Genomic DNA, 18,483 nt, shown 5'->3' on the forward strand with positions numbered 1-18,483 from the left:
GACACTACAAATGAGAAGGTTGACGAAATAAATGAATCCAGACATAGTCCATCGTTTTTTTCCTGTTTTTCTTACAAAAATACCTCTTTATTGTAAATGGATCGTCGACGGTAGTTACACGGAAAGACAGTCATCCATCCACAGAGAAGCCTTGGGGGATCCCGACAATCTCAACGGCGAGGAAATTTTTTCATTTTGCGTTTCATATTACTTCTTTTTTTTTTTTACCTTTTTTTCCGCTTTTATTTTTTTTTGAATTAACACTCATGCTTTGGCAGCTTTATTTATTCTTACGTGTCTTGTGTTTTCGTAATGTATGTGTATGTAAACGTGTTTAACGTGTCTCTGTAAAATCCCTTATGCGATATACCGTTTATTTATGTTTTTTTTTTTTTTTTCTTATCGTTTCCTTAGCGTTTGCGATTCTTTCGTTATTTGTTTTTTTTTTTTCTTCGTCGAATATTTGATTAACACACTTAGACAGTGATAGTGAAGTCTTTGGGTGATTTGGAGAGCGAGTTAGAAGGAAAACCCGTCCTCTTCCTGTGGAGCTTCAGTTTCATGTCGATGTCGCACTCGGCCTCGCTGGTTTCGTGCGCGTCCGTGAAACCTGTCGGCGGTTTCAGTTCCAATGTAGACAGCTCGCTGCCCCAATCCTCTTCCCTCCTTGCCATCCTGGACGATCCTGGCTCCTCCAGCAGGCACAACGACTCCACGGACTTCCTCGGGCTCGGCTCTTTCCCCAGCCGATCGCAGGAGCCAGGCCTCGACGGTTGACTCGGCGATGCTCCCCTCGAATACGAATGCATCCCGGATTCCGAGAGCTTCATCACGGGGCGCAGGATCCCCGGCACGCGACCGTCCATCCCAATGTCGGGCGTTGCTCCTTGATTCCTGCAACGTTCGTTAGAATCACGTTTTGTGACTGAGGACGAAAATTTACTCCATGAATTTTGGTTCACTTTTTTGTACTTTGAGGCTCCCTGTTAAGTAGAGATGTCGAGTTAACTCGTCATTGATTAAATAGTACACAGAAGACATTGTTTGTCTATATTTAATACGTTTTGTGACGGAGAACTAAAATTTACTTGATCAATGTTGGTTCAGTTTTTTGTACTTTGAGGCTCCCTGTTGAGTAGAGAGGACGAGTTAACTCGTCATCGGTTAAATAATATATAGAAGGCATTGTTTGTCTATATTTAATACGTTTTGTGACGGAGAACTAAAATTTACTCGATCAATGTTGGTTCAGTTTTTTGTACTTTGAGGCTCCTTGTTAAGTAGAGATGTCGAGTTAACTCGTCATCGGTTAAATAATATATAGAAGGCATTGTTTGTCTATATTTAATACGTTTTGTGACGGAGAACTAAAATTTACTCGATCAATGTTGGTTCAGTTTTTTGTACTTTGAGGCTCCCTGTTAAGTAGAGATGTCGAGTTAACTCGTCATTGATTAAATAGTACGCAGAAGACATTGTCTATTTATATTTAATATGTTTTGTGACGGAGAACTAAAATTTACTCGATCAATGTTGGTTCATTTTTTTGTACTTTGAGGCTCCCTGTTAAGTAGAGAGGACGAGTTAACTCGTCATTGGTTAAATAATATATAGAAGACATTGTTTGTCTATATTTAATACGTTTTGTGACGGAAAACTAAAATTTACTTGACGAATGTAGCTTTATTTTTTTGTACTTTGAGGCTCCCTGTTTTCTAGAGAGGACGAGTTAACTCGTCATTGGTTAAATAGTACATAGAAGACATTATTCATGTATAATTTAGTAATAATGACGAATGTAGCTTTATTTTTTTGTACTTTGAGGCTCCCTGTTTTCTAGAGAGGATGAGTTAACTCGTCATTGGTTAAATAGTACATAGAAGACATTATTCATGTATAATTTAGTAATAATATTTAGAAGGCAATTTTTTTATTGAAGAATTATTCATTTCGAAGTGTACTCTTATGTCTGTATTAAGAAGGTATAGTCGGTGGAAGCGATACAGCGAGGTGGTAAAATCTGTATAAATCGGTATGAGTGAAAGTTGCACTTATATCCTCTGAAAAAACTGAAATTTTTCATTTAGAAGTTACCTACGAAAAAGATTCCCAAACTTTACCTATTTCAAGATGAGACAAGAGTGGTTATCATTTTTACTCGTTTTGGATTATGAACCAGAGAAATTCAATTTCTGTTTGAGAGCTGAACCCAATTAACAGGTTAAGTCGAAGAAACTGGAAAATTAAATAAGTCAGCAACGATGGATTTATCGATCTATGTTTATCAAAGCTGCTTTTTTGCTGCATCGAGCAAATCCTCGAGCTTCCTGCCAAAGACCTTGCATGTGACAGAACTCATTTAGAGACATATGTAGCCATTAACACGTTCCGTGTCGTTCCGATGGTGCACGACAGTTTTCGGAAGTGGAACTTTCATTAAGCGAAAAAAGGATACCCTTCGAGTCAACGCAATCTACGTGCAAAGGGAGATTAAAGTGTCAAGAATTCAACCGTTTCGATATTTTCCTATAATTGAATATCTCTATGTGACTTTTTAACTTCGTTCTTAACTAGTAGAACTTGGAATTCTCGCGTGACACGAAACGCGTTAACTCTTTCATAGGACACTCGAGTAGTAGAATAAAAATTGATCTCGATTTAGTATCAATTACAGACGTGACGATCGTTAGATAAATAACGAATTCTCAACCCTTTCGCTGTGACGGATTTTGGTAAGTAACGCACTTCGAAGATGGTAGACATTCCACCAAAGCAGCAAAATCTTCCGTTTTCGAATTTCTTTTATTGAATTAAGGTGGAAGCGCGCAGAGGACAAAATGAAGGATTAAATTAAGGTAGAAGTGCGCTAAAAGGCTTCAAACAGCCACGTTACCTTCTTCAATTCTCAAGGCGCAAAGGGTTAAATTAATATTCAAGCTTGAATAATAATTCTCGAAAACTCGAGCATCATTCGAAAATCTACTTCTGTCAAACGTGAATAAAAATCTGGACGCCACAGAGAGAAACGAAATAGTCGACGCTGAATGAAAGGGTTAAATATAATTTGGGCACTAAAGGGTTAACAGCGGAACGAAACGACGCAAGATAAAAAATCTCGACGCCAGAGAGAAAGGAAATAGTCGACACCAAACGAAAGGGTTAAAAATAGCAATTTTGGCACGAAAGGGTTAACAGCGAAAAGAAACGACACAAGATGAAAAAAAAAAATCGAAAAAATTCCCCACCGAACGATCGTACCTTTGCTTCTCGAGCCTCGGGAAGGTCTTCCTCTCAGAAATTGGTGACGGCTCGGTTGATGTACTTGATTCGTGCGTGTGGTACAGCACATCTGGAAGGTGCACGCGAGACACGTTGATGCGAGAAACGTGAGTCGTTAGTGGCGACTTGGATGCTGTTTAAAGGCTGTTGCCGGCGTCGACACAGAAAATCGAATACTAACTTACTATGATGAACCGGCCTCGGGACCAGGGCTAGTCGCTGCTCCCTCTGTACGATCGAGTTCGGCCCTGGTGATCGCGTCATTATCGACGCTGGTCCAGAGTCGTCCAGATGATTTGAGGACTCTGTACGACTGCTGGTACCAACTTCCGTGTCGCTGTCCGAGCCCAACGTGTCGTACTCCTCTGACTCGGATTTGAACGACTTCGACTTCCGTCTCGCTCTTCCTCGTACCTTCGTGTACTGGTCCATGTCGCACTGCAACGTATAGAAGTCATCTATGCTCTACAGAATAATTATACGTACTATCAGAACGATTAGATTGCCATATCGGTACGGGTATTGCGAGATTTAGGTAATGATCGTAATAGAAGGAAACGAATAGAAGGAGAGAATATTGCAACTACCACTTTGTTCGTGTCTCTAAAAGGAGAATTCCCTATTGAGATATACACATACACAGGCACACACGGTTAGTAACAAGTTTTTCCCAACCACAGAGAGGAAAAGACATTTACTCTGAAGCAAAGTCTCAGCCAGAATCCAACGTAAGCTCGAATACGATACATCATACGGAAGTCGTCTTACATCTATACGCAACCATCGAGACTACGCTACTTTGATCTCTCCGGGTATCCGGGTACGTGTACACGAGCAATACATCATCGAGTCTGATCTCTCGTTCTCTATCGCGCTCGATCGTGCACACTGTTACATATATAGTATGTTTCGTCTGCTCGTCTGTCGATGAAGATACATTTCTTTTACCCGCGTAAACATGGTGTACGGTGTGTGTGAGAGAGAGAGAGAGAGGAGACCAGAGACGTCGTTTTTCGATCGATTAAATTACTTCCTGTAGATGAGACAGATGTGGAAGGAGTAAAGTCGGTGGAACAAATATAGCGAGGTCGTAAATTAAAGCGTCAAGTGGTGGTGTAGTTTGATCTAGCCGTAGGTGGGATATGGTATTCTGTTTTAGAGTTTGTACGATAGGAGGATCGTAACTGACGACTAAGGGTGGCGTATGTATAGTCGATGGAAGAAATACAGCGCGACGGTGATACGTCAAAGTTTACACGTTCGAGCGTATCGATAGGAATTTGAGAAGATAAGGACCTGAAAGCTTAGATGAAGTACGCCTCAGGTTTGATTCAGTCTTAATCGAAAAATATAAAATGGTCGCATGTCGCTATATTTATTACACCGACTATACATTATACGGTTTTCACCGAGGATTTGGGTACTTATCTTCTCATAATCCTGTCAATTTCTTGTTAGAACACTCGAAATATGTTTACTTCGACTCCTGTCCGATTTTGCGAACTCGCTATATTTCTTCCATCGACTATACATTGTACGATCCAGAATTGAAGTCTTTGTCTTCGCATAAAATTTTGTCAATTCCTCGAGAGTATACTCGAGACATGTTTACTTTGACTCTTGACTAATTTTATAAATGCGCTATATTTCTTCCACCGACTATACATTATAAGACCCTGAATTCGGATCCTTGTCTCCGCATGAAATTTCGTCAATTCTTTATTCGAACACTCGAAACACGTTCCCTTTGATTTCTGACTGATTTTGCGAACTCGCTGTATATTTCTTCCACCGACTATACATTATACTAACTGAGTGTTCGGGTCCTTGTTAATTTCTTGTTAGAACACTCAAAGTATGATATCTGACCTTTGACACCTGACCGATTTTACGATCTCGCTATATTTCTTCCACCGACTATACATTATACCGCCCTAACTGAGAGTTCGAATCCTTGTCTCCTCACAATTCTGTCAATTCCTTGTTAGAACACTCGGAACAAGTTTATTTCGACTCTTGACCAATTTACGAGTGTGTTATACCTATTCCACCGACTATACATCTCGATACAAAGAACAAGTAGTACTTTCGAAAGATGTTTTTTCTCTTTTCGAGGTGTTATACGGGTGTTTGTGTTGAGTACTCGTACCTGATTGCCCTGCAGCATCGTTTCGCTGCGTTCGTAGTAGAACGCCTGTCGCATCGGGTTCGCCGACAGGTTTTCCTGCTCGGGCAGATTGAAGGTGGCGTACGGATAAATGTCTTCGGAATATTCGGGAATTCTTTCCAGCGCGCTCACCTCGCGACAGGGCGATTGCTGGCCCGGTTTCCTCACCGTCGCGTAGTACTGTTCTCTTTGCTCCATGTTGTGCTTGTTCTCCAGCGCAGCCTGTGTTTGCGAGTTTGGATCGTTTGCTCGCCCAGATCTTTCAGCGTCTGTAATCGTTGTCGTTCCATAGAAAACACTTTTTCATTGATGAAATACAAGTAATATTTTATATTTCCTAACGAACGAGACTCTAAAATTTGTGTCAACTTTTACTAGGTTTATGGCTAAAGTTTGAGTCTCTGGTACCTCGTAGCAATGTCTAGTGTTTCGTAGAATTCAAATTTATAACACTTTTTCACGAATAAACTACAAGTGATATTTCATATTTCCAGAGAAATGAGATTTCAAAATTTATGTCAATTTTTACAAAGTTTATGGCCTTTTTGTACTAAGTTTAAAGTCTCTAGTACCACAAAGCAATGTGTAGTGTTTCGTAGAAATCAAGTTTACAACGCGTTTTCACCGACAAAGTACAAGTGATATTTCACATTTCCAGACAAATGAGATTTCAAAATTTATGTCAATTTTTACAAAGTTTATGGCCTTTTTGTACTAAGTTTAAAGTCTCTAGTACCACACAGCAATGTCTAGTGTTTCGTAGAAATCAAGTTTACAACGCGTTTTCACCGACAAAGTACAAGTGATATTTCACATTTCCAGACAAATGAGATTTCAAAATTTATATTAATTTTTACCAAGTTGAAAGTCTCTAGTACCACACAGCAATGTCTAGTGTTTCGTAGAATTCAAATTTATAACACTTTTTCACGAATAAACTACAAGTGATATTTCATATTTCCAGAGAAATGAGATTTCAAAATTTATGTCAATTTTTACAAAGTTTATGGCCTTTTTGTACTAAGTTTAAAGTCTCTAGTACCACAAAGCAATGTGTAGTGTTTCGTAGAAATCAAGTTTACAACGCGTTTTCACCGACAAAGTACAAGTGATATTTCACATTTCCAGACAAATGAGATTTCAAAATTTATATTAATTTTTACCAAGTTTAAAGTCTCTAGTACCACACAGAAATGTCTAGTGTTTCGTATAAATCAAATTTACATCGCGTTTTCAACGATAAAGTACAAGTGGTACTTCATATTTCCTGACGAATCAGATTCCAAAATTTGTATCAATTCTCACTAAGTTTCTGGCTTTTTTTACTAAGTTTAAAGTCTCTAGTGCCACATAGCAATCACAGAAGTCAAGTTTACAACTCGTTTTCACTGATAAACTACAAGTGATACATTGTATTTCCTGACAAATGAGATTCCAAAGTTTCCTTCAATTTTTACCAAGTTCGTGCCGAAATTTAAGGTCTCTGATACCACGTAGCACCGTCTAAGACCACGTTCCCCAAGACTTCACCTAACTCCGTCACGTTACCAGAGAGAATTTCGACGCTCAGCCTTGCCAATCTACCAGGGAACTTTCGACCAACAAAGGACCCCGTCGATTAAACTTATAATTGCCCCCGAGGTGCAACTAAGCGCCAACACGTTGCTCGAAAATATGAGAAAAAAGAAATAGTTCCGAACGTTATATCCCGGAACACCGGAACAAGACGAAATTTGCCCAGGAGGCAACAAACAGGGATAAACAGGAACACCCAAAATTCCGCGCAGCGATCGAGAAACCCCGGGACATTATCGACTCGCAGCGGACGCATAAATATTTGTCGGTCGTTCCGCGCGTTAGCATCAACAACGCCAAGTATAATTGCACGAAGCGCACGCGTCAGCCTAGTTCGCCGGGCTTTTAATTAATCAAATCGCTCTCAGCGAATATCCGGCGGTAATGTTGACAGTCGGCGGCGGTAAGTGTGTTCCCTTTCGGAAAACAAAGAGGAGAAATCTTGAAAAAGTGTAAAGAGACAGAGGTGGAACGTGAGGAAGGATAGAGTAGGAAAATCAGGAATCGATTTCCATCCACTAAAAAGCGATATTCACGAGGCTGGATGTTCGTGAAAGTCGTATCCTTGCTGGTATAGGTAACTGGAGCACAATCCTGCGACGTTTAGCTACTCAATAACGACGAGTGGCACGAGTACGGCGCCAGCACGCCCTTCTAGCTTAATGCAAATTGCCACCGCCTGCTGAAATCCTATCCGAACCGAAATCACCGGCAACGTCGATTCGTGGCCCTTCGATCGAGACCTATCGTGTTTCTTTCGACGATCGATCAAATGTGAATAGGAGGGTGGATTGAAAGGTTCGTGGTTTGAGAATGAAGAGCTGTTGGTGGGTGCTTGTAGTTTTTAGTGTGTAATCGTTGTTGAAAGGAGCGTGATAAGAGGGTGCCTTGGCTACCGGTGGTACTTCCGCTTGGTTTCTGAAATTTTTTCTCGATTTCTTGGGGGCTCAGCCGTGATGGAGGCATCTATGTAGGAGCACATGGGACGGTGACGGTGAGGAATCGAAATTGTGTTGTGAGGGGAACGTGTGAGAGGGTTGCACGTCTCACGGAAGAGTTTCGGCTAAGTGGGTTGCCTCTGAGAGGGGCAGTGTACCTTAAAATGTAGAGATAGAGAGAGAGAGGGAGAACAGAGTGAGAGAGAAGAGAGAGACAGAGTCCAGAGAGAGTTCAGAGTGAGAAGAGAATAAACAGACAGAGACCAGAAGGAAAAAGAGTCCATAGAGAGAGAAAGAGGACAGAGATTCCAGAGGAGTACAGGGGAGAGAGAAAGAGGACAGTGATTCCAGAGGAGTACGGGGGAGAGAGAGAGAGAGAGGGACAAAGACAGAGAGAAGAGAGAAAGACAGAGACCAGAAAGAAAGAGAGTCAAGGAGAGACTGAGTCCAGAGAGAGAGAGAGAGAAGAGTTTTGAAGTGCTTTTATGACATTCGAGGGCGAATTTTAGCGCAGGATGACCAAATATGTGACTGAGGCCTCAATACCCATCAAAAGGAGGGTAACAACAACGAAGAGTTCAAGAAGACACCTTAGCTATGGGCACGCAGAGTCTCAGCTTGCCCACCGAAGATCACGAATTCGATTCTCACTTTGGTCCCTCAAATTGTCCCCGGACTTCCACAAAAACGACAAAGCCACGAAACTTCCTACATCGTTACACAGTAAAAATTACAACCACCCACCAACAGTCTTCCACACTCAAACCACCAACTTTTCAATCCACTCTTCAAAAACATTGCAAAATTTAAACGATCGATCCTTCGACCAGTTTACCATATACCTGCGCATACTTCGATCAATCCAGGATATTTTATAGCAGAGTTTCAGAAAGAGTTTGAGTTGAGTCCGATAGAGATCGACGAAGTATGGTTCCAGCGAACGTAATTGTGGAGGACGATGGTTAGGAAAGGTAGTTTCGGCGATGGGTAAAGGTGAACGTGTCGGGATGAATTTCACGGCGTACACGGTTCTAGAGACGAAATTTCGACGTTACGATATGAACCGCGGAATCGCGATTTTCGCAGGTTATATGTTTAAATATATGTTTGCCCAACTAGGATCGTTAATTGAACATCGATTGCTTCTTTGTTTGACACCGACACGCGGAAATTCCTGTTTGAATACAACGAAGCGCACGCCATCCTCCCTTCCACTTCGCGTCCATTTTAATTATATGTACGGTTATTTGAACGCGCACGCGGTCGTGCGTCTATCGAAACGCAGAAATGAATTTGAATTTTCCGGGCAAATGGCGAGCGAATTTCCTCGATTGCCAGCTCGTACGGGAAATGTGTCCTGAAATTCTCTGTCGGAGTCGCGGAGGATCACTTGACTTCACACGTCTGTTCTATGTTTAATTAGATACAGGTGTTATGGTCGTTTCATAAGTTCGTGATGAATTTCATAAATTTGATAAGAAAAAACGTAAGAGGCTTCTCGTTTCACAACTTTTCCTTATTTTGGGGGAAAGACGATTATGTCGTCGCTATAGAATTTCCTTGGATTTTCTTTCAAATACTTTTCGCTTTCGGTACGAACAAGGGGCACGTTGATTGGTAATTTGTACTTTCGTGAAAAACCAATCAGCGTGCCTTCTTGCACCGATTTTCTTTCAAATACTTTTCGCTTTTGGTACGAATAAGGGGCACGTTGATTGGTAATTTGTACTTTCGTGAAAAACCAATCAGCGTGCCTTCTTGCACTTGGCGGGGGAGTCACGGCGGACTCTAGAAAAAATCGGTGATCGACACCGACATTCGTAAAGATACTCTCGAGCAGCAAACCGATACCTCCGAGCTCTCGAGTCGAACATATATGTCTCCAACTCTCACTGGCTCTATCGGTTTAAAATCAGTTACCCAAGATCAATTTGGCGGGTAACAGTCGCGAACGCGAGTTGACCATTTACGAAAAGCGCGTCGCGACACTATCGCGGAAGCGTATATATACGCGCTTTGTTGCACCGTGTCAATATTTTCTAATACTGATAGGAACAACTTCATCGAGAAAATTGTAGAAGCGTTGTGTACTTTGTTCACCCCCAATAAAAGGAAAAAAACAATTTATCAGTGCGTTAACTACCAACTAGCTATATACATTGACCATTTCAAATCCTATCACACTGCACAAAACAATTAATCTATGTGTAGATTCTTCAAATTAATGAAATATTAAGTTTTCTTTATACTTTCTGAAATATTTGTAATTAAATTTAATCAAAAAAAAGTCGTATTAACACTTTACCGACCGATAGCGGTTGAAGATCCCACGCACTTCCGACCGCTCACTCGGCCACAGATACGTCGCTGACACCGGCTCTGTTTAGACTCTAAGCTTTCGCGCGGGAACATATGCGCTTTTTCTTATACCTATAGAAATGTTAAATCAAACTTTGACCGATTAATAGGCTGTCGGTAAAAAAGCGTCGGCGGCAAAAAAGCGAGTAATAGGCTGTCGGTAAAAAAGCGTTGGCGGCAAAAAGCCGATTATTAGGTTACCGGTCGGTAAAGTGTTAAGGTCCTATTTTCCACTTTTTTCAAATGACACAAATGGGTTAATAAAGTGAAATTTTATTAATTACAAATTTTTTTATTTTCTTTGTATGTTCCCTTGAACTCAGTAGCTTTTAAACGCCGCGCAGACATTGCTTACAAACGCGATACAGTAACAGCATGCGTACACAGCGAATATATATGGAAATATAAAAATACGTTGTTCGTTAACTAATAATCAAAAAGAAATTGGACTTACGTGTTTTCAAGCAAAAGCAAACGCCAGCAACCGCGAGGAACACGGCCAAAAGAGAGATCACGCTGGGCGCCAGCACGTGGGCGTCGAAAAACAACGAGGTCTCCTCGGTTTCCGGCGGATGCTCGTCGTGTATTCGATTACTGCCGCTCGGTGACAGCGTGCTGAACAGGTATTCGGCCTCCGTGGAACCTGCGTTGTTGTACGCGGTGACACGCAGCTCGTATTTAGTGCCGGTTTCCAAATTCTCTATAGGGAACCTCGGTTGTGGCGACACGTTATTCTTCACTGTAACCAAATTACGATAGTTCGATCAAACAGGCTGCGCGCACTCTTAATGCTCTGTAGCAGAATCAATCTTCCTCTGTTTATACGTATTGTACAAATTTTCAATCAATCTACTCTTTATGTTTCTTTTCGTTATCGTTGACATAGCAATTCTGCTATTTTTAACTAAAATGTCCTATCTACCATTTTTTCATTTTCCAGAATGTATTGAAATATTTAAACAAAGTTGGAATGTCATCTGTGATTTGTAGAACTTTAGAAGTAGCCTAATTCAATTTTCCTAACTGTTTCACAGATAATTTAAAATTGCAAAGCCTAACTTTCCTCAGATATTCAAAAATATTAGTTAAAACAGTTAACCTTAGTTGGGAAGAATTCTAGTTACTCCAGGAACTCTGAAAAACACCAAATTCCTTTTCATCGATAAAAAAAAGGAAAATAAAAGAAATCACAGTTGACAAAAAATTACAACACAGAAGATCAATTAAAGAAATCTTACCCAGCAACCAATCGCCAGGCTGTCTCCTATACTCCACGACGAAGTACAACAAAGGACATCCTCCATCTTGCCAGGACGTCAACTCCAACGTGACGAAAGTCTGATTCACTTTAATCAGCTGATGCTTCGTAGGTGAAATCGGTTTGGTCCCGTTTGTCTTCGCCGTCTCGATTTTACTCGCGCTCCCGCTGCCGATCCTGTTGAAGGCCGCAAGAGTGAACTGGTACCTGGTGCCGCACTGCAAGCCCTCCAGCAGATGCGTGTTCGCCTTTCGATCCAGCATCACTTCTTCCCACTCGGAGAACTCGCGACGATAGGCCAGGAGGAAACCCTTGATGGGTGCGCCGCCATTGTCGCCCTGCTTCCATTGCAGCTGAACAGCGTCGGTTGTGGTGCCGGTGGCCAGCAGTGTCGGCGGAGTTGGCGGGACTGCGCGCAAAGTTGCTCGATTACTGGCGCGTTTGGATTGATCGCGCGGGAACGTCTGGTCGACTGATTAATCGCGCGGAACAATGAACGGGAGCAGTTTGTGAACGGAGAAGGTGCACGAAGAGGAAAAGTGGTTTCGTTTAACGTCTAACCGAAACTTCACCGAATTGTACACCAAGTGTCGCTGTTACGACGAAACTTGAGAGGAATTTGTAATTTACAGGAGGACAATGAACAATTCGCGAAATCAGAGAACACAGAAACTTTCCAGCTGTGTATTGTGTTTTTGCTGAACTTCTCGGTAGCTTGAAATAAAATTATCTTTCGATTCTCGACGGAAAGTCAGGTGAAAAAAAAAGAAAGAAGAAGAAACTTATTCCACGACGTGGACACAATATGTTCGACCATGTTTTTCGTTAACTTTCCCGTCACGTACGAACTGTATAACGTTGCGACGGTGAAATATTGTATCGTTTCGTAGCGTACACGACGTCCGAGGTAACGAAGGATCGTGCAACGGCGTGTATTCAGCATCGTTTCCTTCAGAATTCGCGTACGAATTATTCGATGGGCGAATAACAGCACGGCCATCCGGAACGGGAACATAGTTCGGCGTAACTTTTAACGAACCCTTCCATCGTCGGGACGTATTCTTGCCCCCCTCGCTGACCTGTTACCATTGTCTGCCGTCGTTGGTAATACGCGGGACACACGCTAGACGATTTTTCCACGCGAACGTGGCCCGTTGACCCGATTCGTTTTATCCGAACGCGGTTATACCCGCGATATTGTACGCCTTCCGCGGGAATAACGTTACGGGAGACGAGCAGTAAACCCTTTACGGCACGTAGACGTGAATTGCCATCTTCCACGCGATTGCAACGGAAATTCTAAATTGAACAACTGGGATATATAGATGTGCGAAAGGAAATTTACTTGGCGGTGATGTCTCAAGCAGATTTTTCGAGGAGCTTCAAGTTTGGGAGGTAAAAGAGGTAATCTAATTAAGTTTTAAGAAAAATTGTTTTCGTTGGAAGAAATGGCAAAAAATGAAAGGAAGTTTCACGTTCGATTTTAAACTTTGGAGTAAACATACAGTAGAAAAAAATATATACATTTATGTAAATAAATATAGGTGACATTAAAAGAAGACAAAAGAAATTTTTCTTCCATCTTATTCACCTTCCGAAATTATTTAAGTTACGTATAAAAATTTTCTCAAGGGCAAAGAGATTCCAGAGGTGGAGGGGAGACAGAGAAATTATTTAAATTATGTATAAAAATTTTCTCGTTTCACTGTAGTTAAAAAAATAATTAGGCGGTCTGTTTTACGTCTGTTTTACCGCCCTGTATATTTTTTCCCTTTAATGCTGAATAAAATCGTCATTAATCTGATTGCTAGCTAACACGTTCGCTGTCACCCCAAAAGTCAAGAATTCGTAGAATCCAAGATTCGTAGTCTGGATAGTTAAGCACACACGCTAGAGGTCCCTATTTCACGCGTATTAACCGTAACAATGCTACAACCCGTGTATTTAGAGGTCTCTATTTCACCTGTATGTATCTCTTTCTTATCTCTGTTCCCGTTGTATTATGTCGAAATTTGTTACCGTTATCTGCAACCAGGGAATTTGTAAATCCATATTTTGTTTCCGCAAAATACTCGTATAAATATACTTAAATACTCAGGTATCCGTGTATTACGTTAAACATTACACGCATTTAAATACACGTGAAATAGGAATCTCTAAATACCTACACGTGTATAGTTGGTGGAAGCGATATACACAGTGAGGTGGTAAATTGAAGCATTAAACGGCGACAGCAATTGATGTAGCCGCGCCAAGGGTCATTCGTCATTTGTGAATTGATGTCTAAAATTTCTGCTTACAATTTTTCATTCGAGCTGTACGGTATTAAACATTTGTCGCTTCCTGTTCAATAGTAACTGTCGTATTGGTCTCTCAACGATTAAGGCGCAAACAAATTTTTTAAACAGGTATACTGCAGTGGAAGACGAAATTCTGAGTTGACATCGAACGGCCCTGAGCAAGGCTCGAGTTCCTTGCCTCCCTCGAATTTATGCGAGGGCTAGAAATTTCAATCAGTGTCGCATGAAGTATGTCTTAACTTCGATTCAGTCCCAATCGACGATCATAAAATGCTTCATATCGACCCTGAGTGTTATTGCATCAGTTGGTACCGCTGCTTAACGCTTTAATTTACGACTCCGCTATATTTCTTCCACCGACTATACATTTTACGGCACTAACTGAAGATTCAGGTCCTTGTCTTCTCCTAATCCTGTCAATTTTTTGTTTGAACACTCGAAATATGTTTACTTTGAATTCCAACCGATTTTACGACTCCGCTATATTTCTTCCACCGACTATACATATTACGGCACCAACTGAAGATTCAGGTCCTTGTCTTCTCCTAATCCTGTCAATTTTTTGTTTGAACACTCGAAATATGTTTACTTTGAATTCCAACCGATTTTACGAGCTCGCTATATCTCTTCCACCGACTATACATTTTACGGCACTAACTGAAGATTCAGGTCCTTGTCTTCTCCTAATCCTGTCAATTTTTTGTTTGAACACTCGAAATATGTTTACTTTGAATTCCAACCGATTTTACGACTCCGCTATATTTCTTCCACCGACTATACATTTTACGGCACTAACTGAAGATTCAGGTCCTTGTCTTCTCCTAATCCTATCAATTTTTTGTTTGAACACTCGAAATATGTTTACTTTGAATTCCAACCGATTTTACGAGCTCGCTATATCTCTTCCACCGACTATACATTTTACGGCACTAACTGAAGATTCAGGTCCTTGTCTTCTCCTAATCCTGTCAATTTTTTGTTTGAACACTCGAAATATGTTTACTTTGAATTCCAACCGATTTTACGAGCTCGCAATATCTCTTCCACCGACTATACATTTTAGGGCACTAACTGAAGATTCAGGTCCTTGTCTTCCCCTAAACCTGTCAATTTTTTGTTTGAACACTCGAAATATGTTTACTTTGAATTCCAACCGATTTTACGAGCTTGCTATATCTCTTCCACCGACTATACATTACAGGGCCCTGAATCCAGGTGCTTGTCTTCACATAAAATTCTATCAATTTTTTGTTAGAACACTCGAAATATGTTTACTTTGAATTCCAACCGATTTTACGAGCTCGCTATATTTCTTCCACCGACTATACATTACAGGACCTTGAATCCAGGTGCTTGTCTTCACATAAAATTCTATCAATTTTTTGTTAGAACACTCGAAATATGTTTACTTTGAATCCTAACCGATTTTACGAGCTCACTATATTTCTTTCACCGACTATACATTACACGATCCTGAACCATGTGTTTGCTACCGCATAAAATTCTGTCAATTGGATTTCTGACCAATTTTACGATCTCGCTATATTTCTTCCTCCGACTATACTCCTCTACAGCACAACAGCGTTATCGACCTTTAACATAACCACCCAACAAGCGTAATCAACTCTACCACGCGAGACACCTCATTTCCAACCGCGTATACTGTATTCATATCAGATAACGCGTTAAACGATACAATATTCCAGAGCAACACCAAAAAGTCCGAAAATACCAGAACCATCCGTTTCCCCTCGCGATCCCCTTCCACTTACCTTGTACTTGCAGCGTGTACACGATTTCGTCCGAGCCAAGGGAATTCTTCACGTGGCAGGAATAGTTGCCCTCGTGGGTCCTCTGCACGTTCCTCAGCGTTAACGCGTTGTCCGGTCCGATGTCACTTCTGTCGAGTTGAAAATCCACGATCACTCTCTCTCACACACACACACGCGCGCATACATCTACACATATTAAACGATCGTATACGGTTCACACTTACTTCTGATGGAGCTTTACGTCGCCGCGACGCCATTCTACCGTCGGTCGTGGATTACCGACGGCGAGACAGGCCATATTGACGTCCACCCTCCAAGGCACCACGAGCGGCACTCCGAACGATATTATAGCTGCTGGAACTAATTAAAAGTCCCGGTTATCCTTGCTCTTCGTTAAACTTCCTCCAGCTATGATCCGTGTTTGAGTTCACTTTCCAAACTTCCCTCGTCCATCCACCCACTCTACCCTTCCTCCTCCACCACCTCCTCCTTCACCCGACTCACTGTTTCTCCCGAGGTAGGAATTTTTAACAGGTCGTCCGTGAGACGAAACTCGAGGAACGCGGGACGATTTCAATTATCGAACATCGGTGAACAAGAGACCGATTAAAGTACAGAAATGTCCTCGAGTCAGCTTCCTGTACATACCACCTCAATCAACTTCTACATCCTCATAGGTTCAACTCAAACCCGAAGAATCGTAAAGGAAGCATCGATTAAACGTCTCATGCATGAGTGTGTTAACAAAGCGAGCAAGCTTAGAGAACGTTCTTACGAACAAGTATCTTTCTCTCTCTTGTTTCACGAGAAATCGTTGGAGTTTTCACCTTTGAGAAGCTACGGGGAAACGAAGAGGTGATGTTACCCAGAGAATAACACAAGTTAGAGTAACAAAAAACCGACGATTACGCGTAGGTATTTTATTCCCTTCGGGGACAAGTCTGGCGAATTTTTTCATAAAACTTCCACGTTCAGTGGCCCAATTTCCCGCGTGTGTTTCTCATCGAGTTCTGTGTTTCAACTCTCGCCGATTCCTCCGGGGAGAAGAAACAGCGGGAGAATTGGAAGAGAGGAAGGGAAAAGTAGCGGTGGAGGGTTTTAGCTCGAGAAGGTTGATAGTAAATTCGAAGGAAGAGAAACGTTCCTTCCGTAAGGAAAGTTTAGCCAGACGATTCGGCTTACCAGTATTGCTTAGCTGAAGTTTGATGACCGGAGTGCTAGGTCCTTGTCCCACTTTGGTCGAGGCTGTAACCCAGGCCTCGTAGGACTCGCGCAGCTTCAAACCGGTCGCCTCGTAGTGCAGGTTCTGCGCAGGCAGCAAGCTCGTAGTGATCTTCACCTCCTGGCCCTGGTCCAACACACGGATGTGAACGGTGTACTTGGTGAGGATGCCGTTTGGCCGTCGCGGTGGCAGCCAGGATATCACCACAGCGTCCTCGTTGCTGGTCACGGCTTTCACGCGCTCCGGCGCGTCCGGTACTAGAGGAAAGAAAGAACCAGCGTGATATCTGCGCCGGAAGTGGAGCGGGAGAATGGGGCGGATAGGCAGGCAGGAAAACGTTGCTCGGAGTCGATGATCGATCGAGATATGGACTGGTTGATAAGGAAATTCTAAAAAATTTGGAACTTTGCGGAAGTGTAGGATATGTAGGGGAGAGTCGTGCAGTACCGGCCGCTCTAAGTTTTTGTACTATAACTTGGGCTAATGTTGGTAGAAATGAAATTTCAAAAAAGTCGTTTGTAGTACAAACGGTGCTTGATAAAAGGGGACAAATGATTTTTCTTAAATTTTCTCACAAAGATAAATCATTCGTAGAAATAAAAAAGTTGTAATTTGCAGCGAACGAAAAATTGTCGTACAGTACCGGCCGGCTACTTATTGTTAGTTGGTACATTTTAAGGTCTGAGTAATAAATGATGTTAGTAAAAATCATTTGAAAATCGAATAGAACTTTTATTTAGGCATCGATATTTTCTTGATCCGTACACTCCACGCGAGCCCAACCATTGCAGCTATGAAAAACAACTTTCGTCGTACGGAACACCAGCGTAAACGTTAAACGTCTTAGAACTCTGGTAATACTGAAGAAAGAAGAACATCGCCGGAATACGTTGCTCAGGGCTATAGTATTCATTTGTTTTTCCATCAATAGTGCAGTCAACTAACAGTATAAGCGAGATCTAGCTTTGGCCGGTACTGCACGAATCTCCCCTATGCAGCTAGAGTGACGATAACGATGGAAGCAGTTTTTGGGGGTGAGAATTAACCCCTTAACCGATGATTTCTTTTCTGATTATACATCTAAGCGTCAGTCATTTAGCGTTTCATTAGCGTATCAGCCAACAAAAGTTAATCTGTTTTAGATTAATTACATTTGGTAATCCTCAGTGTTAGAAATTAAAACGAAAGTTAGGGTTACAACGAATTTTTCTTGTTAATATAACCAGTTTTGTCGTATCTTGAGTAGAATCTCTGTCACGAGTGGTTACAACACGAATTTTTCTTGTTAATATAACCAGTTTTGTCGTATCTTGAGTAGAATCTCTGTCACGAGTGACTCGTTGTTATAGGTTAAGGGGTTAGAGCGTAGAAAATGTGGGGAAAATGTTGAATTTAATGTATTAGGTGTAGAAATGAATTCGCGTAATTTAATCAAAGCTGCCAGAAGAATGGCAAAAGGTTATTAAGAGTAATGCAAATTATTTCGATGATTGATCTGCTTTTCTGTTTTTTTAAATAAAACTTTTATTGCACCCAAAAGTGGAAAGAATTCATTTCTACGCTTGATAGTATAATTTCTTTATGTCCTACATTACGGCGGTTAAGAATTTCTGA

At 41.5% G+C, this 18,483-nt stretch overlaps 1 protein-coding gene across 1 annotated transcript in view; it reads right to left on the bottom strand.

Moving 5' to 3' along the window:
• Positions 1–476: 476 nt before the first annotated feature.
• The window catches only part of LOC108572696 (Down syndrome cell adhesion molecule-like protein Dscam2), a 143,867-nt gene continuing 125,860 nt past the window's right edge, over positions 477–18,483 (bottom strand). The window contains exons 21-29 of the mRNA XM_017934968.1: positions 16,830–17,126; positions 15,872–16,007; positions 15,648–15,775; positions 11,556–11,984; positions 10,772–11,056; positions 5,429–5,715; positions 3,465–3,717; positions 3,259–3,349; positions 477–894 (exon numbers count right to left, since the gene is read on the bottom strand). Of these exons, the coding sequence (XP_017790457.1) occupies positions 477–894; positions 3,259–3,349; positions 3,465–3,717; positions 5,429–5,715; positions 10,772–11,056; positions 11,556–11,984; positions 15,648–15,775; positions 15,872–16,007; positions 16,830–17,126 (2,324 nt within the window). The remainder of the gene's footprint in view (positions 895–3,258; positions 3,350–3,464; positions 3,718–5,428; positions 5,716–10,771; positions 11,057–11,555; positions 11,985–15,647; positions 15,776–15,871; positions 16,008–16,829; positions 17,127–18,483) is intronic.

The sequence above is a fragment of the Habropoda laboriosa genome, unplaced genomic scaffold (genome assembly GCF_001263275.1).
Source record: "Habropoda laboriosa isolate 0110345459 unplaced genomic scaffold, ASM126327v1 scaffold22, whole genome shotgun sequence".
Classification (NCBI taxonomy): domain Eukaryota; kingdom Metazoa; phylum Arthropoda; class Insecta; order Hymenoptera; family Apidae; genus Habropoda; species Habropoda laboriosa.